This window comes from Sorghum bicolor, chromosome 1, assembly GCF_000003195.3.
Source record: "Sorghum bicolor cultivar BTx623 chromosome 1, Sorghum_bicolor_NCBIv3, whole genome shotgun sequence".
In the NCBI taxonomy this organism is placed as follows: domain Eukaryota; kingdom Viridiplantae; phylum Streptophyta; class Magnoliopsida; order Poales; family Poaceae; genus Sorghum; species Sorghum bicolor.
In genome coordinates this window covers 65,552,094-65,565,576 of record NC_012870.2, presented here as the reverse complement: position 1 = coordinate 65,565,576, position 13,483 = coordinate 65,552,094, and the positions used below count along the sequence as shown (strand labels likewise).

The 13,483-nt window shown below is 41.2% G+C and overlaps 1 protein-coding gene across 2 annotated transcripts; it reads right to left on the bottom strand.

Moving 5' to 3' along the window:
- Nucleotides 2,723–13,052, bottom strand: LOC8080809 (alpha-N-acetylglucosaminidase). Of its 2 annotated transcripts, XM_021459288.1 has the most exons (19): nt 12,412–13,052; nt 12,210–12,289; nt 11,591–11,802; nt 11,209–11,330; nt 10,765–10,850; nt 10,211–10,305; nt 9,922–10,003; nt 8,979–9,085; nt 8,783–8,813; nt 8,228–8,345; nt 7,851–7,901; nt 7,601–7,710; nt 7,362–7,464; nt 4,889–4,987; nt 4,243–4,353; nt 3,928–4,163; nt 3,458–3,695; nt 3,295–3,373; nt 2,723–3,196 (listed from the first exon to the last, which is right to left on the bottom strand). In XM_021459288.1, the coding sequence occupies exons 1-19, from the start codon at nt 12,655–12,657 to the stop codon at nt 2,958–2,960; spliced, it is 2,445 nt and encodes an 814-aa protein (XP_021314963.1). In that variant the 5' UTR covers nt 12,658–13,052; the 3' UTR covers nt 2,723–2,957. The 2 variants fall into 2 exon arrangements, with proteins under 2 accessions (XP_021314963.1, XP_021314970.1); XM_021459295.1 differs by lacking the exons at nt 12,210–12,289; nt 12,412–13,052 and having other exon boundaries at nt 11,209–11,340; nt 11,591–11,740.

Here is a 13,483-nt window from a genome sequence, read left to right as displayed (position 1 = left end):
AGAAATCGAACTCTGTATTATCACATTATACATATCTTTATTTGTGACCGGACTCTAAAACAAGGGTTATTTGGATTGGTGTCATAGGCTTTTTTTTGACATAGCTCAACTTCACTAGTATGCTGTTTTTTTTAGAAATGGTTTTATAAGCAACTTTTTAAATGAAGCTGAGTTGTTTTAGAAAAAGTGTTTGGTAAAATAGCTTCACCAACTACTTCATGCATAGATGAGAGAGAGAAATGAGAGAGAAAGTTGCAATAAGCTGTTTTTTTCAGCTTCATCCTAACTCATGTCTTTGTGAGAGGAGAAGAAAAACAGTTTTACCCATAAAGTTGTTTTAGAAATAAGGGTTTAACAACAAAAACAGCTCACAACAGCTTATAAAGCTGTTATGAGCTGTACCAACAGCCCAATAATTTTACAAGTTATACCATTACTACTTATCTATTCAGAAGAATGTCATTGCAATTCATGTGTTGTCTAAACCGTGATATATTCTACGTATGTATCCAGCACCGTTGCTACGGTAATTTTATACTGGAACAAAATGCCCCAAGGCACGTCCTTGCGGGGCCTGCATTCACCGGGACCCGGACAAGGATAGACACCTAAGGCCTCGTTTAATGCCATGTAGAGTTGGTAAAATTTTTTGGATCTTTCATTTGCATTTGATAATTATTGTCAATTATAAACTAACTAGACTCAAAAGATTCATCTCACAAATTATATACAAACTATATAATTATTTTTTTATCTATATTTAATACTCCATGCATATGCCACAAGAGAAATCTTGAATTTTTCTGGAACTAAACAAGACCTATTTTTTTTTTAAATTTTCTGTCACATCAAATCTTTGGACACATATATAGAGCATTAAATATAGATAAAAAATAACTAATTCTACCGTTTGTGTAATTTATAAGACGAATCTTTTAAACATAGTTAGTCTATAATTAGATAATAATTATCAAATACAAATAAAATTATTACAATAAAAGATTTTCACCAACTAAACAAGGCCTTTAAGAACTCAATTGTGGTCGGCCTCCTCTGCGTCCAAGAAAAGCCTGACGAGAAGCCCGGCACGCCCGCGCGCGGTTGTCGAGATGCTAATAGCTAGGCAGCTCCTGCTCGGAGCTTGCCGAGCCCATGGTGCCGATGGTCGTCAGAAATGGAGCCAGCCTTGGCTATGCTCCTGCTGGACGCCGATCTCTCCAGGCCAGTCGACGGTGTAGTACAAGGCAATCGATTTTAGATGAGAGACGACGACGCACTCGCACAACATCGCCCATTGCTGCTTAGCTCATTATGACGTACTTCATACTGTTGTGTTTACACCGATTTGTGATGGTTAGTAGTAACATTTTTATGCTTAGCTCTGTGGAGGGCCAACTATAATCACCTACTAGGAATCAGCTGAGCTTAGGTGAGGAATCAGCATCATCAACAGAGGTAAAGCTAATGCAGCCTCGATGGGCCGGCTCGACCTGAAGCCCACACATAGGGGAGCATATACCAGAATGGAGCGGCCCAGTACGCAACATGCTGGGTGGGAGTGGGATTGCTGGCCAGTCGCCCAGTCCCACCGATTAGCACCACCTCGCTTGCTCAGGCGAGTGAGAGCCAGCTTAAAACCTCAGCTCTGGAGCCTTGCAGCACGACCTTACTTGAACAGGATCTGTTCTATAGGATCGTACCGCTGCATCCTTGACTAATAAGGAGGCAAGCACTTAAGCCTGGTTGATGAGTCATGACCTGTGGGCCAGAGCGTGATTAACGGCCAGGATTAAGCTTGATGCTGGGTCTGGTGCTGTAGAGGATCGTTCCTGGTTGGGTCCTGCCTAGCTGGGGTGGCCCATGGGTTGTCTGACAGGCTCTTTTTTTTTTTTGCAACAAGTTTTTTTTTGCTGTGCTGCATTTGAAGGAAATTTGAGTAAAATGATCCTACCTACAGCTGTTTTTTTTGCTCAACATTAGAAGGGGCATATTTCTCGCTCGTTTCTTCCATTAATACATCAGGGAAGTTTCTCTTTTTCTTATTTGTATGCTGCATTTGAAGCAAATTTGAGCAAAATATTCCTGTTGACAGCTGTTATTTTGCTCAATAATGTTCTCAATTTAAAAGAGGCAGATCTCCTGCTCGTTTTTACCATTCATAGAGCAAGACTTTTTGCTTCTTAGGTTGCTTCTTCATTCATCTTTAACTGTACGTGAATCTGCGATGTGTATTATTGTTGAGTCATGGTGATTCTTGCTACTTGATTTGCAGAAAGTTCACAGTAGTTTTGATCTTTTTTTCCCTAGTAAAGTTGAGTTACATTAAGCGTCTATTTAGTTCCCTTTGCTAAATTTTAGCCAACTAAATTTTAATCACTTTACCAGCTAAAATTCTAAAAACACTGACTAAAAAAGAGCTTAAATATTTTAGATCTATTAGTCATCCAAGAGTAACTAAAATAATTTTAGTTGGCTAAATTTAGCAAGAGGACCAAACGGGACCTTAAAAAAAACTATACGTTTCAAAGAAAGTAAAGCCGAGTCCCAGAACCTTGTGAGCGATGTTCATATTTCAGCGGTTTCTGCATCCTAAACCTCTCTGCGGAGTACGCCTGCAGTCTGCAGTCTGCAGTGCAAGTCTCAAAATTTGCCAACTGCAATGCAAAAGGCACACTGTTTTACTTGGCCTTCAGCTCCGAGGCAGCACCGCAGCAGCAACAGCTCAAGAAATCAATGCTGAGGGTTTCGCTCTACATCACGTGATCATGGAAGACAAATATTTCACATATCAACCCTACAACTTGCTAACATATGCATCTGCCTTTCGTGGCATCTGTTTTAACAGGCAACTTACTGAAGAACACAATTACACAATCAATCATTTGTAACATCCGTGCACAATTACCCCACGGCAACAATTATTCCAAGGCTCTGGCACTCTGGCAGCGACGACTAGCTCAAGAACTCAAGTATTTTCTGTACAGTGACCTGGCGATGGCCAAAGCATCACCCGTGGCCTTCACGGCATACACCTCCTTCCCGGACTGCCACTCGTTGGAATATGAGATCCAATCCTTCCTCCACTCCTCCAGCTGGAAGCTCTGGTTCTCTTGCAGGCTCCTTGTTAAGTAGGCGAAGTATTTTGACGCCCTTGGAAGGTAATAGCTCTTCAGTAGCCCGCTCCAAAACTTATTGGCTGGTAATTTGGTGTTTACGGAGAAGAACATTAGTAACACAAAGCTGAACCATACAGCTAGTAGCTATCAACTAACAAACTATTGTACTAGGCATTACCGTAGTCATGCAATTTACTCTGCTCGGTCTCTGTGTTGTCATACCACATCGTCACCTGTGTTCTGGCGTTCCACTCATACTGGTAAAAAGGTTCAATTCAGTCCTCAATAACAGGATTGATATAGGATCCAGATATTAGATGAAGAATGCATGTGTAACATACCTGCTGGCGTTCCTTTTCAGTTATAGCAAGGCTTTTTGCACTTTCCAGCCAGGGGCCCAGCAGAAAGTTATCATCAGCAGCTAGTAGTGTATCAATATCCATGATGATCTCAAGAAATTTCCTCGTGTGAGAATTCAGGCCATTTGAATCTTTCTTTTGGTACGAACTCATCGCATCAAGGTACACTTCATTTGCTAGTTTGGATAGGCACTGCCTAGTTAGGTCGACAAGGTCATACCTGAGGTAAAAGTTATCACCCAGCAGTAAGGATCAGTTAAAGCAATAACATGCCCAAGCAGCATAATTAGTTTTACTCATTAAACCAGAAAACAAAGGAAAAAAGTGTTCATTTGGTACCCTGATTTGGCACTTAAATCAATTGACAACTGTAAACTACAGGAATAGAGTTGGCAATAGCTGAAAATAAGAACAGACAATCTCAAGACTTAAAAGAAAGTTGCATATTGTACCTATATGTGAGACTTTTTGAAAATGTGCTTCCTGCATCAAGAAATAGTTCAAGGGCTTTGATGGCCTCCTTCGTAGAATACCATAGGTGCGGATGTGGTAGGCTTCCAGACACCTCACTTAAGAAAAACCTCCTATGGTTTCTCATAATTGACATACCCCTTCGTTTAGAAAGCTGAGAACTAATTGAGCTGGGACTTATGTCTGGAAATTCAACTATGTAGTCTTTATTATGATCCTGCAACGAAAATATAAGGATATGTTACTCGGGACAGGCTCTGGATAGTTGCAACAGAGGAGCTCGTTTGAAATCACACCGCAATTCCATCGGTGCAATTGTATATTGTATGATACAAATATCTCCAAGCTTTCTCTATTTCAGCATTCGCTCGACCATATCTCCTATAGGAGTATGTTTTTAACCAGTCCTGGAAGGTTATGGACAAATGTTAGATGGTAATCGACTATCAAAGCAAAACCTGCAGTCAAGATGTTAGACGATTATAAAACAATAGCCATAGCAAATCTGCTGCGGAAGGAAAGAGACAAATACTATCTGTAGCACAGTTTGTACTTCATTCACCTCATGTAAACAAGGTCGTACAAAGCATATGTACCAAGAAACTACACAAATTACAAAGTACGGTATTTTTGGCAATCCTTCTTTGACACACAGTTCAACATTTAACTCAAGACAGAAAACTTCCATTAATCCTGATCTCACTGAAATCACATGAAGGGAAAGAACTTTCAGAAGCAGTTATCTTTTGACTAGATTGATAAAATTTATGTAGTGGTGCATAAACAGAATGTACCCTATAATTATGTATAAAGTGCAAACTATGTCTACAATGGCACCTCATACTCTATAGAGTCTATACAGCTGTAATAGTTCCAAGATGAAGAAATAAGAATAGCAGTAAATCATAATTCGAAGGCTAAGTTTACATTTGTACTATTTACCTCAACTTCAACCTTCTTATTATGAAATGCCATTTCAGACATAAGTTCATAAACAACTGGATTGTGCTCTATTCCCTCCATGCACATGCCAACACCAATCTAGAGAAGAGCAAGAGTCAAACATTGCATAAATAGTCAGATTAGATACAGCACTGAAAATATATCAGTTCTGAAACACATGCATATCATGAAAGATGGAACGATCAATCAAGAAGAACAACAAGCACAGCAGCGATGGAGCATGATGGTAGATGTACAGGAGGCCAAGCTATGTAAACCATGCTCTGTTGTTACCTAGGATAAGGTGTTTTCTTAAGAAATTTAAAGAATCAAGAGGGGTCATGGGCTCATGGCCCCCTTTAGCCTGGCTTTAGCTCCACCACTGTTTTAGAAGTGCTACAACACTTGGGCTTTGGATGCATTTGGCGCAATTTGGTGGCCAATCTGCTGGCATCATCCTCAACTCGAATTTTATTGAACGGGGAACCTGGAGAACCCATACAACATCAACGAGGCCTTCGTCAAGGGGACCCTTTATCCCCGATGCTCTTTATTTTAGTGATGGATGTGCTTAACAGTCTGTTTGTGAAGGCAGCGAATGAGGGGCTGTTGCAACCTTTATCCCCACGGGTGACAGGACAAAGGCTTTCCCTATATGCTGATGATGTTGCCTTATTTATTAAGCCACTTGAAGGGGAGCTGCAGATCACCAGAGATATCCTCAAGGTGTTTGGAGATGCTTCAGGATTGCGAACTAATATTCAGAAAAGCAATATCATTCCCATCAGTTGTACAGAAGGGTCTTTGGGAGTAATTCAAGATATTCTTCCGGGTACAATTTCAGAATTCCCTTGCAAGTATTTGGGCCTACCACTATCAAACAGGAAGCTTCGCAAGAGGGATCTCATGCCATGGATAGAAAAAATTGCGGACAAACTTCCATGCTGGAAGGCAGCCCTTATGAATAGGGCTAGACGTGCAACATTAGTCCGATTTGTCCTCTCTGCCATGCCTATTCATTTGCTAATTGCTATCAACATCCCGTCATGGTTCATCAAGGCAGTGGACAAGATCAGAAGGGGATTTCTGTGGCAAGGAAAGGAAAAAGCAAATGGAGGCTGCTGTCTGGTGGCTTGGGAGAAGGTCATGCGACCGTTGGATCTTGGGGGATTGGGCATCCCTAACTTAGAAGTGATGGCCTGGGCTTTGCAAGTCAGATGGCAGTGGCTGAAAAAGACTAAAGCTGACCGTCCATGGTCTGATCTCGAACTCCCAACACATCCTAATTCTATAGCTTTGTCCTCTATTGCAGTCACGACAGAGATAGGGAATGGACAAAATACTCTCTTTTGGACCGATCGGTGGCTGCATGGGTGCTCGATTGAAAATCTTGCACCAACTGTTTTTGCTTGTGTCTCGCCAAGAATTCGCAAAAGACGTACTGTGGCTGAAGCTCTCTCTAACGTGCAATGGGCACGAGACATTCATGGCGGCCTATCCTGGATCGGTATGAGAGAATTCCTACAGCTTTGTGATTGTCTCATGAGTATCACTCTGACTGACCAAGAGGATCGCCACATATGGAGGCTAGATACAAGTGGCTGCTACTCTTCCAAATCTGCATATAAAGCTTTTTTCTATGGTGCAGCGACTTTTGAGCCGTGGCACCGCCTATGGAAGTCTTGGGCTCCAAGCAAATGCAAAATGTTCTTGTGGCTGGCGATCCGTAATAGATGTTGGACAGCCGATAGGCTTGCTAAGAGGGGTCTTTCACATCCGGATAAATGCCCCCTATGCGATCAGGAAGAGGAGACAATACAACATTTGCTAACATCTTGTGTGATGGCAAGACAAGTATGGTGCAAATTACTCACCCCATTAAACTTAGCTGATTCAACTCCCCGGCAAAACGAGCGGAGTTTTGCTGAATGGTGGCGCAAGACGATCAGCAGAGTGAGCAAGGAACACAGGAGAGGAGTGAATTCTCTAATTATTTTAGGGGCCTGGATTATTTGGAAACATAGAAACACATGTGTCTTTGAGGGGGTTTCTCCTTCGCTGAGCATGCTTTGGAGTGAGCTAAAGAATGAGCATAGTCTCTGGTGCATGGCTGGGGCAAAGAAGCTCCTTGAGCTTGGTTTGGCGTTGGGTGACTAGGGCTGCTTAGTTAGGGTCTAGCTTCAGCTGATTTCTATGAGCCCAGTAAAGGTGTGTGTGTAATTGCCTCACTCATATTTGGTCCCCGTATGAGTGAGGATCTTGTTGGGGACCCACCCTATTTTTCTTCTCTATAATGCAATGAAACGCAGCTCTCCTGTGGTTTTCAAAAAAAAAAAAGCTCCACCACTGGAGCACAGAACTCCAGCAAGAAAGGAGGGATTGATTCACTTCAACATTGAAACAGCAGATGACAGATTTTCAACTCACACATGAAAATGAAATGTTTGCTCCATAGGACAAAATTTGCACTTACCATTGTTGAATTGTAACTTGTACGGGCATCAATGGGGCCAGATGAAATTGAATCAAGTACGCCATACATTTCAATGTTCCCACCAAAGTTGTGTAACATGCACCTAGATTGAGTAAATCAATCAGTAAATATGGTTGAAAATCAGGAATTATATTCATATTTTAAATTGACAATGTGAATACAAAATAATGGTTTGGAGTTACAAGATGGGAGGGAGGGGTTGTTAAAAGATGACATACCAGATGTAAGGTACACCGTAGAACTGAGAGGACATTTTCCAAATGGGCTTGACATCAGCAAATAAATCGAGAACTATCATCTTACCAATTGGAACAGAGTGAAGAAGTGCCTGAAAATTGGGCAGGTTAACCCATTTGTAAATAGGTGTTAAAAGGACAAAGAACATATGCATTAACCTTCATTCTATGAGTTATCACATTTATTTGGCTGTTCAAAGTGAAACTCATTGAAGACAAGACTTGAGCTTACTTTCATTTGTGGCTCCTTCCAGAATGCAGCATCTGAGTAGAATAACCAACCCTGCATCAATAAGCACAAAGTAAAGTTCAAAGATTTCCAATTATGTGTTCATCTAATGATGTCTGATAAAGAAAACACAAGATTTTTCTCTATCCAAAGAGTAAGATTTAATACATAACTTTCTTTTTTTTTTAAAAAAAAGAACATGGAATGAACCACTATAAATAATAGATTGTATGGTGTATTTCTTTACATTGTACTCTGCACTCCATCTTGTTAACTGGACAAGTTACTATCGTCTAGAGGATATATGGTTGCTATCACAACAGAAAATGATAAATGCAGAATGTTTTTACATTTAAAAGGTAAAAGAAGAGTGAGCACACCTGCATTAACCACACTGCATTCTTGTTACCTCGGGACATTGCTTCATAGATAGCAGAACCAAGTGATGAAATATATGCTGGTTCATCTGTTGGTGGGGTATTCTCATTGAACGTGTCACTGAAAGTAACAACCAAAACTGTAAAATGTGCAATGTGTACATGATGTAGAAACTAGAAACAGCAAGCGAGCACAAGAATATACACAGGATGCTCAAAAGCATGCTAAACCACTAGCCAATGACATGATCAGAATGACATAATGCATGACCAATAAATCAAGAATTTTGAACTATCCACTATCAATACCTTAAACAGGACGATATGTATCTGTAAGCAAGAATATGGTACGGAATTGATTGATTGATTATGGAGGGTGAAAGGTTACACATATATAGGCAAGGATGAACTAGGGTATGGCTTATAGAAACAGAACCAATCAATTGTGATCCTTGCATATGACAGCTAAGCGTTGTGACCCAACATGCAAAGGATACACAGAGCAATCACAGAATGCATTCAGGCAACATTTCAAAGAAGCAGATTAGTAGGCCTTACCAGTTATAGATGTTGGTTACATCGCCGTACTCTGCAAACATCCAGAAAAGTTCAAAAAAGAAAGAATACGAAACCTTATACAAAAACATAAATCAAAAGTGCATTCTTATTAATTGATTTATTTGATCCAGAAACTTCAGAACAAATTCAAGTTTCCTATGATCATATCTTGCACACAAAAATGGCAGGTATATACCTTTTATCTGTTGCCTGATAAAAGCCTGCCCCACATCTATAAACAATGAATCAGAAGGATCAAGAAGATAAGTGCAGCACCACTTAGGATTAGCATCAACTGTATTCCTGAAGTATAAAATATCACGTAGAAAATCAAAACAACATAAGATATTTTCAGTAAGAAGTTTTATAACTGAAAACATGAAATGCTAATCAACTGATACTTTCATGTTGAAATAAGGCACATAAGCACTGGCAGTACACAGACTTGATACGTTTAAGACTTGGCAAAAATTTGCTACAGGACACATAGACTGATGTCAAGCAGCCTGCAGACATAAAAAAAAGTGATAAATGCTGTCAGTCACTCTGGCAATGTGATAATTTGCTGGAAGACACCGTCTCCTCTAGGTTGGAAATGATTATTTTAATGGACACGGTGTCTTCTAGCAAATTCTCGCATTGACAGAGTGACTGTCAGCATGTAGCACTTTTTTGTGTCCGCAGGCAGCTCGGCATCAGGTTACGTGTCCTGTAGCAAATTTTGACTTAAGACTTCTAGTTCTACAGTCTAGTGCGAAGAAGTTGAGTCAAAACTGCAGTTTCTTTTTCTTGAAAACTGAGGATATAAAAACATATCGTGTAAAGCTATAAGATCATGTATGCATATATTGTCCCTTACAAATAAGTTGTTGGCTGGCAACCGTGCCAGTAGCCCTATATAGTGTTAACCCAACTATAAAATGTTTGTAACTAAGTGAGTCTGAATCCTTCTTGTCCATTACACTCTTCCAGATGTCCTACAGTCCAAGTAATTTACAGAAGTTACTTGTCAAGAGGCATTATGAATATGATCACCAGTAAATTTGGACTTGGTGACTTCTTGGTCACCATAACTACTGCCTAAGCCAGCATAAATTTTCAGAAAATATTGGTACAAACGATATAAGAAAGTATGTTACCAATCACCAAGCAGGGTAATGTTGGCTGATGGAAATAATTTTGCGAAAACAGCTGGAACATTTCCTGAGAACGATGGAAGAACTGTAAAGTAGTAGTGCGTCATAAGTATAACTTGAAACAGCATTTAACCCACTGTAGTAATAGAATATTGCTAGTAAAAAGTCCATTGATCTTTTGACTTCATATAAGAAATACATTGCCAAAAAAGGATGGAAAGGTGGTATAAATGCAATGGCATATCTTAAAGGTTGAAGAATAGTAATTTTGGACAATAAAACACAAACGTACCAGGGACCATCCCAAGCTCAATCATCCGGGATAGTACTTTCTTCTGCAATGCCAATTGTTGATCCAACCAGTTTTGTGACAGTGGTCCACCCCAGCTAAAGAAATTGAAGAATTATATATGCGTTACTTTTTATATGTCAGATATGTACAAATGATCATCTCCGAAAAGTCTTAATATCATACAAAGTTAACTAGTTAAGTATAGAACAACTGCAATGTTGTGGTCAATGCTATAATTAAGTTAGAATGAATCTTTGGTCACATGAAATGGGAACAATGATATGCAGAGAGAAACAAGCAGGAAGAGAAACTTTTAATAATCTGTATTCAATGCAGCAAAATGCAGAGTTCCACTGAACCAAAATCCCAAACCGTGAACACCTACTAAAGATACATCTTCGACACTTCTAAACAAGAATATGGCTCCTTATTTTTTAAGAATAAGCTATTCATCATGCTATCTGAACTAATAAACAAACACCTATATCAGAGAATGTAGCCTCATTTATTTTATAGTTTTTTTTCCTGAACACGTAGAAGAACTGTTTACTTACCCATGCAAGTTCCCCATTCTAGCCCAAGCCAGGAAAGCTGGTCCACCGAAAAAATCATCTAAATCTCTGTCGGTAACATTAAAACTCTGAAATAAAATGCAATAATTAACAAGGCCCCCATAGCAACAGGAGGTTGAAAAGAAACTCAAAACATGTAGCAAAATAGACACTGCAGCATTTTCGTTTGTATTTGACAAATATTGTCCAATCATAGACTAACTAAGCTCAAAAGATTTGTCTCGCAAATTATAGACAAACTGTGCAATTAGTTATTTTTTTAATCTATATTTAATGCTCCATGCATGTGCCGCAAGATTCGATGTGACGGGGAATCTGAAAAATTTTGCAAATTTTTTTGGAAACTAAACAAGGCAGATCAAAAAGACGTAGGGACAAGAAAAAACAAAGAACAGGAATATGCAGTAGATGTGTCTGTCACACTACCTTAAAAACCTTCTGCCAGATAGATTCCTGTCCAGTAAATGCTAAAGGCAAGTTAATTCCTTGAAGTGCCATCCAGTCAATTTCTTTCTCCCATCTTTTCCAGTCCCACCACACATAGGAGTCTATAGAACGCTACATGAATTTTGTCAGAGAAAAAAATGTTGGAATCCACTTAAATAGTGGGAAGCTTCAGAGTCACTTCTTTTGAAATTAGAAATTATAAATAAATCCAGTTGGATAAATGTTAGAAGTATGGAAGGGTCCGGTCAACAGAGACAAAAATGATAAGATGAAATCTGTAGGATTAGGGTGTAGGAGAACAAATGCTGAAACATCAGTTCTTCATTTGCAATAGAAGCACTAGAGGCAAGAAAGGACTCACAGCTAGAAGTGACGACATTCTGATAGTAATTCCACAGAACAGGACGCTCAATCTTGACTCCCTTGCCCTGCACCCGTGGCAGAGATCCAGGAGAAGGGATCGATGCCAGCTGGGCACCCCCAGTCCTGTCCCAGGAGATATGTGCACCACACCAGTATTTCAAATACCAATGTAGGCCAGACGCAAGCTCAACACCTGTGGTTCCCTGGATCCTGTATAGCATAAACATGAAGAGGTGATTGCATTCACCTTCACGATGTAGTCATAACAAATGTACAATTTTTGCAGTTCTTGCATTACATGCATTCTCAATGCTCAATTAAGGAACCCAAGCCGCTGGACTATTTTTTGGATTTTATATAAGCAAACTAATGCGCCAACTTAATGAGGAGCGATCATACAAAGAGCAAAATTTAGAACAGGAATGAGCGACTTCATCACCATGTTTGTCTATTATGCAAATCAAAACCTCATGAATCGATGCCAGCTGGGCACCCACCATACAGTGGTGAGGCAAGCCACAAAGCACAGCCTCAGACCTCAGATGGATCATCTACGCGGCCAAAGTTGACGGCATCATGCATCATGGCAAGTATACGAGGGAAAAAGAGGAACATACAGAATCTCCGCTCCACCTTTGCCCGAGCCGTCAACGACGTTGCTTATCCTGAAGCAGCTTGATTGACCGCAGACGGCGCCCTGGAGCGAGCACAGAAAAACGGGCACAGGGAAGTCAACCAATGCTGCCCCGAAACAAGCGGGGGACCGGGGACTGGGAGGAACCAGGAACTCAGGAAGTAGCCGCACTAGGATGCTCAAACCTTGGAGTCGATCTGGAAGCTGAAGCTGCCCGCGTGGGAAGGGAGCAGCCGGCGGAGCAGCCCCGCGGCCGCCGCTTCCTGCTCCGCCGGAGACGCCTTCCGGCTGCCCGCCGCCCCGCGGAGCGCCACCCACGCGGATGGGCCGCCGCCCGCTGCTGCCGCCGCTCGAGGCGGCGAGAGGAGCGTGAGCAGCAGCAGGAGGAAGGGGGCCAGGGGGAGGAGGCGCCGCGGCGGCGAGAGCCTCATGGCTGAATTGTGGCCCGTGTTGCCGTGTTGGGGACCGCGCTCAGTCCACCCCGGTTGCTACCTGCACGGTGATGCTCGCGCACGCGTACAAGTAGCCGATCACTCTCACTCTGCAGCTGCAGCTGCTGACCGGCTCAGTTGGAATTGGAACGAGGAAGAAGGAATCCGTGACGATCGCGGCACGGAGATTAATTAATCGGGAAGGGATAGATAATTCGCGCGTGGATGATGGAGCGGAGCGGCGGCGATTTGGACCGCCTGCCGAACGCAGTTGATGAGATTATCGGGGGCATCAGGACTTTAAACCTTCTTCCATTTGGATGAGGCCGGCCAAGGAGTTAATTAACAACCGATTTTGGAATTTCCTCAGTCTGTTTCGTACTTGGAAGTGTGTTTATGAGTTGGAGGCTTGGAGCAGTTGAAATGCTGAAACGATCGTGCTAGCTCTGTGCATTAGATAGTTTTCCTTTGTCGAGTCCTAATTTAGTTTGGGAAAAATCAAATATGCAGCACTAAAAGATCATTTCCAAACAAAGTTTTTTATTAGGTTTTTCCGACCCTAGACACCTGAGCAGGGTTTTTTTCCCCAGGTTTCTTGACGTTCGTCGAAAGTTCTAACGTGTGTCGAAACTTCAGACTCTCGTAACGTCCGATAAGGATCACAACTTCGGTTGCAACTTTTTTTGAAAAGCGTAACTCCTTCGTCTGGACTTCAAATGAAACACTCCATATATGTCTATTCTTTTACTATTCCGAGGAGAGGAACACAATAAAGAGGTTCATTTTACATTTTATTATACAAAATTAGGTCTTGTTTAGGCCTTAT

Excerpts from the sequence above, each read along its gene's own strand:
- LOC8080809 (XM_021459288.1), bottom strand. The coding sequence starts at position 12,657 with ATGAGGCTCTCGCCGCCGCGGCGCCTCCTCCCCCTGGCCCCCTTCCTC. Across the intron at positions 9,086-9,921 it reads ATTACCCTGCTTGGTGATTG|GAATACAGTTGATGCTAATC; the intron begins GTAACATACTTT and ends TTTATACTTCAG. Across the intron at positions 3,197-3,294 it reads GAGTAAATTGCATGACTACG|CCAATAAGTTTTGGAGCGGG; the intron begins GTAATGCCTAGT and ends CCAAATTACCAG.